Below are 8,699 nucleotides of genomic sequence, written 5' to 3'. Positions count from 1 at the left end.
CACAAGCTTGGTGTTAATTAAATGAGATGCACTCAGATTGATTATTTCGTCTAAAAAGAGTAATATCAATAACAGACTCTTCTTTGGGCAATGGAATTGAAGAGGGTTGGTTTGTTAGGCACGTTTGCTTCCCATGTCTCCTGCACACCCTGGTGAGAGCTGCTGCAGTACCCAGAGGCAGCAGCCTCTTATTTTCACAACATTTGCAAGAATGTACAGTCTTAAGACCACTGTTCTGCCCTTAAGCTTTGTTAAAATTAGCTGATGTGTTCGGAAGAGTGACAGGGCTGGCAGGCAGATAGCATATGTTTAATTTCATTATGAAATGAGGCTAAAAGAGGCTCTAGAAGGGGTTCTCCCATTTGCTGTATTTGCGGTTGGCTGCACAGATTTGGCAGAAGGCAGCTCTCAGACATCCCCAGCCAAGTGTGTTTTCAAGTGTAGAGACAGCAAGACCAGGGAAGAAGGATTCCTGCCCGGTTCAGTAGTGAGAATAGCTGGTGGTCACAGTGTGAGGACTGCTTGGTGCTGGGTTTTCCTCTTGCCTGATATGCAGAGCTGCATTTCCTACACAATATTCCAGCCCCGTTCTCAGTCTTGAGTTTTTCTCTAACATTCAGCACAGGGGTATGTGGGCACTTCATTGACGTTGTTTTCAATCAGTGTGGGAGGAGGGTTCTATAATACCTAATTGTTTGCATGGGAAATGAGATGTAGGAAGTTTAGTGTCAAAAGCATCCACTGGTGTTGGTTGCCCTCTTCTCAGGGCATTCTTTTTCAGACCATTTGGCATTATATCTCATTTCATTATGCTCAAATCAAAGCTCTTATTGACCTCAGCTGCAGTTATAAATGCTTGAGGCTTCTGTGTGTCAGATCCCAGGCCTCAGTTTGCTATGTGGGGGGAAAAAAAAAAGGAAACATAACTGAAGTATTATGGCAAACTGAACTGGGAGCCATAATGCTGCTAGCTGGGAAGAAAGCCAGTTAGAAATATTTGATTGCTTTAGTGTTAGACAGTCCATTCTTTTCCTGCAACCTCCTGCTTGGATTTCTGCCCAAGTTGGGGGAACTTTGTGACCTGAGACTCAGTGCCTCATGTCACTCCTCGCTATGTGACTGTGGGGCTACAGCAAAGGCAGTGTTGCTGTGCCTGCAGACCACAGCTATGGGTAGTTTTGGAAGTCTGTTTAATTATAAACAGAAGCAGGGGTTCTATCTGTCTGTCTATCTATCTATCTATCTATCTATCTATCTATCTATCTATCTTGTCTGTCTATCTATCTATCTTGTCTATCTATCTATCTATCTATCTATCTATCTATCTATCTATCTTGTCTGTCTGTCTATCTATCTATCTATCTATCTATCTATCTATCTTGTCTATCTATCTTGTCTGTCTATCTATCTTGTCTATCTATCTATCTATCTATCTATCTATCTATCTATCTATCTTGTCTGTCTGTCTATCTATCTATCTATCTATCTATCTATCTATCTATCTATCTTCTATCTATCTATCTATCTATCATTTTTCACTGTACTTCATGATTAATTTATCTACAGTGGGATCCTCCCATGAAGGCAAAAGTGTACCCAGGTAACAGAAGACTTTCTCAGTACAAGCAGACAAGGTGCAAGATTTCTTTTGAGCTATTCAATCTAAACACACCCCATTTTTGTATATGTATATTTAAATCTGAAATCTCACTAATCTCTCAGTGGTGCAGTATTTGTGTGATTTGTAAAGATGAAGCAGAAGGAGGGGGGGGAAGGAAACAATGTATCTCTAGTGTTCATAGATGCCTACTGAAGTCTTAAGGACACCTGGGATGCCTTGACCTACAGCTTATGACTTATCTGTTGACGTTTACTAATAGGACATTAATTGAAAGAATCTGATTATGTTGGCATGAAGAAAAAGAGAGAATCTCAAACCTGACACACAGGGCTTAAAAACCTTCCAGTTATTGGAAATTAGAACCAACTCAAATAAAAAGAAAAGAAAATAGAAGAGAGGTCTGTGAAATGTTACAGTGCCATAAATGGGTCAGATGAATGCCAGGATACAAAAACCCAGTTATTCTTAATGGTGACTTGATCTCAAAACCACGATAAACCAAGTCCAATTTTGATGCAGGAAGCAGCAGTTTGGGGGATGAGGTGGTTGTCCTTCAGCAGCTGATGGCTTCCTGTGCTCTTCTTCTTCCTTTCACCAGCAAAGCCAGGAGCTCCCAGGCTATAGGAAAGGCCCCAGGCACAGATCTACCCATTGGCACAGGGAAGCTGGCATACAGGAAGACCATAATGACGGTGCTGGAGAACTGAACTATCCCAAATATGTTCTGTGGGATACAATACCCTGCTTAAGACTCCACAGAGGAGGTAACAGCAACCCACTCATCATAGTAACAATTACCCCTGCATCCATCTCACCTTTTGCTACAGATTACAAGGCTCTGGGAGAAGACTTCCAGAGTTCTCCTCGTTTAACCTCTTCATGTTGGTCATGATGTATCAAACTGTATGTTACCCCAATACCAGCCATTGATACGCAGATAAAGAAAACCCAAGGGGATGCAGTTTGCAGGAAAGATGCTTTTATTCAGTGCACTAGATGGTCATTTATAGCGCTCCACTGGAACGTGATTTCATAATATTCTAAAGATCATTTTGACCACATCTGTTTGTTATTGCCTTCTCTGTTGTGACCAGGCCCCAGCACTGCAGCGATGCCTCTCCCAGCTGTCTTTCTGTGCATTTGGTAAGTTTGGCCACGTTTGATCCACTGTACCAAATTCATACTCAACAGAGAAACCTTAGCTGATTTAAGCTAATGTGGCTGTGTCCTGCTAAAGGTCCCATTATACTGTCTCATAAGCTCAGAGAATACTGAGTTCAAGGTGCTGATCAATACTCCCAGGGCTGGAGCACCTCTCCTGTGCAGAAAGGCTGTGGGAGTTGGGTTGTTCAGCCTGGAGGAGAAAAAGCTCTGTGAGACCTCACTGTGGCCTTCCAGTACTTGAAGGATGCTTACAAGTGGGAAGCATCTTATGGTTTGATAGTGACAGGACATGAAGGAATGGCTTTAAACTAAGAGTCTAAGGTTAGATGCAAGGAAGCAATTCTTCACTCAGTGGGCAGTGAGGCCCTGGCAGTGCTGCCCAGAGCTGTGGGTGCCCCATCGCTGTAGGTGCCCGAGGCCATGGATGGGCTCTGGGCAGCCTGAGCTGGGGGGGATCTGCCACACGGCAGGAGTGGGGCCGGGGAGTCTGTAAGCTCCTCTCCAACCTCAGCCATCCTGTGATTCCTGCCCTACACACAGCTGAGGAACGTGCTGGATCGCTAGCAATGCCGGGGAAACGGCAAGTGTTGGATTAACGCCATCCACGGATGCAGAAGAGCAGCGTCTCTCCTGCAGAGACAATCGGTGCCATGTGTACGTGGGTTACAAAGGCCCACAGCTGGTGCAAGACGCGCACCAGCAGCAGCCGTCGTGCCCAGGGCTTCGTGCCTGACTCTCCGGGGCATCCCCAAAGGCCGGCGCCGCCGCCTCTGTCACCTCGCGACGGGCAGCGGGGCCGGGCGGGCCGACAGCTCCGGCACCGCGCAGGGCCCGGGCGGGCGCCACAAAGCGCCGAGGCCGCAGTCACGCCCCGACCCCGCAGGCCCGGCCCGCGTGGGAGCCGCCTCCCGCCAGGGCCTTCCCGGCAGCGGCGGGGCCCACTGGGCCGACGGACGCGGGGCCGGGCAGGGCCGAACCGCTGGGCTCCGCGGGGCCGTGCGTGCGTGTGTGTGTTTGTGCATGTGCGTACGTGTGCGTGTGTGTGTGTTTGTGCATGTGTGTGTGTATGTGTGTGTGTGTGTGCGTGTGTGTATGTGCGTGTGTTTGTGCGTGCGTGTGTGTGCGCGCGCGCGTGTGTGTGTGTGTGTGCGTGTGTGTGTGTGCAGAGGGAGGGACGGAGCGGGTCAGAGACGCGCGGAGGGCGGAGATAACCCCGCGGTGGCCGTCACGTGGAGCAGATGAAAGGGAAGCGGCTCGGCGGGGCGGGGAGTAGCCGGGCCGAGGGACGGGGAGCGCGGGGCCGGCGGCGGCGGCGAGGAGCGGGGCGCGGCGCGGCGGGAGGGCGGCTGCCATGGGGCGCTGAGCCGCCCGGGAGCCCGGCCCCGGAGCTGGAGCCGCTCGGGAGCGATGCGAGGCGGCGGAGCGCCGCTCCCCCCCGGCGCGCGATGAGGGGCTGCGGGGCCGGCGCGGGGCCGGCCGTTCCGCCGCCTCTGCTGCTCGGGCTGCTGCTGGCCGCGGCGCCGGGCGCGGCGCTGGGCAAGGAGACGGCGTTCGTGGAGGTGGTGCTCTTCGAGTCCAGCCCCAGCGGCGACTACACCACCTACACCACGGGGCTGCAGGGCCGCTTCTCCCGCGCGGGGGCCACGCTGAGCGCCGAGGGCGAGATCGTGCAGGTGAGCGCCACGGGGAGGGGAAGGAGGGGAAGGGGAAGGGAAAAGGGGGGGGGGGGGGGCGCCGGCCCCAAGATGGCTCCGCGGCGCCGTCCGCCGTCACCTGGCGGCACAAAGCCCGCGCCGGGCCGGGCCGGGCCCCACGTGCGGCGCGCGGCCTGGGGGCTCGGGGCGCCGCGGTGACAGATGCGCGCACAAAGGCCGCGGGGCGCTCCGCAGAGCCGGGCCCGCACCTTGCGGCGAGTCCCGGCTGACGGCACGCCGGGCCGCGGAGCCCCGGGCACGCGGGGAACCGGGGTGCGAGGCCACGCCGGGAGCGGCGACGGCAGCCGGGGGGGGGCGGGGATGGTGCGGGGCCGCCCGGTCCGGGGCCGCCGTCGGAGCAGCGCCTGCCGTGCGCCGCGCGGGGCGTGCAGATCGGAGCGCACGAGGCGCCGCGCTGCTCGCCGTCGGTTCCCCCTGCAGGTCTGGCGCTGCGCTCAGCCTACCTGTTACTGCTGCGCCCGGATCTCGTCTCCTCATTGAAGTTCCTCTTGACTTCCCATCGGAGAAATAAGTTCGGTTTTTATCTGAATGCAGCTACTCTTTGCTTTGTTTGAAACTCCTGAAGTGCTTATCTAATTTCTTTGTAGTCGCTGGTAAATTGTTGACTTTATTTTTTTCCCCCTTCGGCTAAGTAAAGAAAAATGACTTAAATGGTGTTTTAATAAGTTTGATTGTTAAGCAGCTGCCAATAGCAACCCTTATTTCTTTAACGGCTGTGGCGTTTGTTGGCTTGAGTTTTGTATATGCACACATACATACCTATGTGTATACATTTGTACATTTGTGGAATGGTTGGAGTTGGAAGTGACCCCCAAAGGCCATCTGTTCCCACTGCCTGCAGTGCTCAGGGACACCCACAGCTCCATCAGTGCTCACAGCCCCATCCCCTGACTGTGGGTGTCTGCAGGGATGGGGCACCTACACCTCTCTGGGCACCCTGAGCAGTGCCTCACTGCCCTCAGTGTGAACAGCTTCTTCCTTATACCCAATCTAAATCTCCCATCTTTTCATTAGGAACCATTTCCCTTTGTGCCATCACAACTGACCCTCCTAAAAAGTGTCTCCTTCTGTCTCCATATCCATGTTCAAAGAAAATTCTAGTGCCTCTTCAGCTCTAAAGACAACTAGTAAAGCTCTAAAGCCATGAAAAGAGATGCTCAAAATAAGACTTTTTTTCCCCCCTCTCTTTTAAACTAAAGAATACCAGTTTTTTTTTGCATGTTCTTTCAGAGTTTCTGCTGGGAGGCTTTCTCGTAAAAATTCACTTGCAGGCAAAAGAGTTGTGAGGACAAGCTGCTGGGGAGCATTCTTGTTTATTCTTCCAGAGGAAAAAAGGGATGCAACAATTAATTTATGTTTCTGACATTGTTTCAAAGGTAACGCTTGAAGGAGCTGAAACTGATACTGACATTCTCTGTCCTTTTGGTCCATTGTCAAATCATTCATGTTTCACTCAACACCGTGTGTCTATGGGGAAATCAAGAGCCTGACATGTTGCTGTGTTAGTATTAAGGACAGAACAGATGCTGTTCATTGGTGGCATACTTGGGGCTCTGAGCACCTGATGGAGCTGTGGGTGTCCCTTTGCACTGCAGGCAGTGGGACCGGATGCCCTCAGGGGTCCCTTCCAAGCAAACCATTCTGTGATGATTCCTTGATGATGGTTTCCTTGCTGTGGCTTTTCACCAAAGCTGTGTAAACCCATCGGAATGTATTGGTTTGGGTCACCATTTAAAGATCACTGTGAAATTTAGTGAGGGATTTTGCAGCTGATGACTCTAGGAGCACTTCAGCCAGTGGTGCTTCCATCAGTTCAATGAGCTTCTCTTGGCCCCAGTCACTTTGTCAGTGCACACAGCAACTTTCAGAACTAAAATGCCTTTTTCACTGAAGTGAAATATTAGAAATTCCTGAAAATTAGCCACACAGTAGAGAATGAATCAAAGGAACTGTGGTTTTGGGACTATACAGAGACTTACTTTTGTTTATGTTAATATCATCAATTACTCATTAGTGTTGAAAGTTTTCGAACAACAATAACAACGAAAAACAACTTAAGAAACAGAGAACCTTCAGCTTTTGATAGCTCATCCATTCAGTCTCCATCTGGTTCTTGGTCAGATTCCTATCCAGCAGTGGTACGCTGTTACATTGTTTCTCATGTTGTGATGACCAAGTCTTCTTAGGGTCAAGTGTTTACCAGAGTAACTCTTCAAAGAGATGAAGTGTTCCTCTGTGTTCTTTAATGTGGCCACGGTTTGTATTCAGCAAACTCATCCCCAGGTTGCTGTGTCAGCTGCCCGAAGGCCTGGCTGCCCCGTTGGTGATGGCATGCTGGCATACAGTGTGCTTCCTGGGGCTGTGTCCTGGTGCTACAATGGCTGAGGCTGGGAGTCAAACTCTTCCTCTTAGAGAGCAATTGGGAAAACGAGACTTTGTTGAAACCACTGCAATGAAATTTTGCATTAAAACAGATGATGACCAACAAGCTCCTTCTGGTTGAGACTTCTTGGAGCACTCGGTCTAAAAGCTCAAATGTAGTTCTGTAATGAAGTAGGTACTACATGACCACAGACTTACAGTGCTAGAGCAGCATCGCTGATGTGAGTAGCAGTGTCTCTTTTGCTTAGAGAGGAATTACCTTAATTCTATTTATACTTGGCAGGCCTCTTAGGACAGAATTGTTTGAGCAGGAAGGGACCTCCAAAGGCCATCAGTTCCCACTGCCTGCAGTGCTCAGGGACACCCACAGCTCCATCAGTGCTCACAGCCCCATCCCCTGACTGTGGGTGTCTGCAGGGATGGGGCACCTCCACCTCTCTGGGCACCCTGTGTGATGCCTCACTTCCTTCACTGCACAAACTTCCTCCTCATATCCAATCTAAATCTCCCATCTTTAAGTTTGAAACCATTTCCACTTAGAGATGCCCAAAGCCAGGCTGGATGTGGCCCTGGGCAGCCTGATCTGGGTTGCCAGTTGTAGGGGAACTGTTAGGTCAGAGCTTGAAGTGGTGATGAAGCACCTGGTGAAGAGATGCAGCTGGCCCAGGGAGCACAGGCACATTGCTTGCACCTGTGCTCCACAGTGAGCAGAGGGGTGGACCCAGGGTGGAGCCTCCCTGGGCTCATATAAGGGCCAGCTACTGAGGCAGAGTGTTTCCTGGGCTACTTCTGAGGATGGAGTTCTGTATGGCCAGAGATCCTCTTCATGAGGTGGGTGAGTTTAGGTCTTCTTTCTATATCAGACTGTTGATCTATCTGTGGTGCACAGTTTGCCCGGTATCACTAAGAATCTGTTGGAAGTGATTTTGCTTTTTTTGTGACCTGAGCACCAATGTGTACTATTTTTAAGAGGAACATCATGGGGAAAGGTTTTGGAATACTGTTCTTAGTTTTCTTTGTGTGATAGAAGTTCAGGTTTTGGTGGTTTTGTTTCTGCTTGGAAGCTTCAGTAGGAAAGTAATGAACTCTATATATGAACAGGAGTGATACGTGGCTTAAGTAATAGTCTCCAGTTGTGTATACCTTCTGTGCTCAGAAGGTAACAATGTGGGGAGAACAAGCACATTGAGTTTTTTATGTTGTTTGTTTACAGCTCCAGGAGGAAAGCAGAATTTGAACACTTAATCTTCTCGCAGCTGTTTCTTGTGGCAATGCCCATGTTTTCATCTTCCTGCTGTCCCAGAAGATGGGGAAGCTTGGAGTTGGACTGCAGCACTATGTGAATGTGTGCCCTCCTTCAGTCTGCCTCCCACCCCTTATTTACTTGAGGGACTTTGAATCTTTCTTCTGTTTCCTCAAAAAGCAAAAATAGCTAAATTGTCAGGTAGGCTCTGTGCTCTGAAGTACTGGCAGAGTTTCTAAGGGAGCTGAAAGCAGCAACTGGAAATAACTGTGTGGATATGTAGATGTCTGGCAGTAATCAGAGGAGACTGAGTCAAGGGAACGTTTGTGTCCCTTGAGAGTAGAGAATTTGGTATTTTATTTGATGCTGTTGCTTTGTGAGCAGGCAGGTTGAGTTTCTTCTTGTGCCTGAAGGCCATTCAAAGTCAGGAAGTGGAATTATTTGTGGCATTGAGTCACCATTTTGGATGTTTTCTTTGCTAGTTACTCTCTTAAACAATGAAGACACCTGTGACTGGTTTTCTGTCATTTCCCATACCTTAAATACAGTGCCCAGGCATCCAGTAATGATGTGA

At 49.9% G+C, this 8,699-nt stretch overlaps 1 protein-coding gene across 2 annotated transcripts in view; it reads left to right on the top strand.

The window, feature by feature from the left end:
• The first annotated feature begins 3,883 nt into the window (after positions 1 to 3,883).
• The window catches only part of ZNRF3 (zinc and ring finger 3), a 68,805-nt gene continuing 63,989 nt past the window's right edge, over positions 3,884 to 8,699 (top strand). The window contains exon 1 of one of the 2 annotated variants that reach the window (XM_072351351.1): positions 3,884 to 4,458. In XM_072351351.1, coding sequence (XP_072207452.1) covers positions 4,024 to 4,458 — 435 coding nt within the window. In that variant the 5' untranslated portion in view covers positions 3,884 to 4,023. Of the gene's footprint in view, positions 4,459 to 7,667; positions 7,714 to 8,699 lie in introns of those variants that run through there. The other variant, XM_072351352.1, reaches the window with a different exon arrangement.

Source organism: Excalfactoria chinensis, chromosome 16 (genome assembly GCF_039878825.1).
Source record: "Excalfactoria chinensis isolate bCotChi1 chromosome 16, bCotChi1.hap2, whole genome shotgun sequence".
Taxonomy (NCBI): Eukaryota; Metazoa; Chordata; class Aves; order Galliformes; family Phasianidae; genus Excalfactoria; species Excalfactoria chinensis.
The sequence above is the reverse complement of the archived record's forward strand: the minus strand, read 5'-3'. Positions and strand labels throughout refer to the sequence as shown.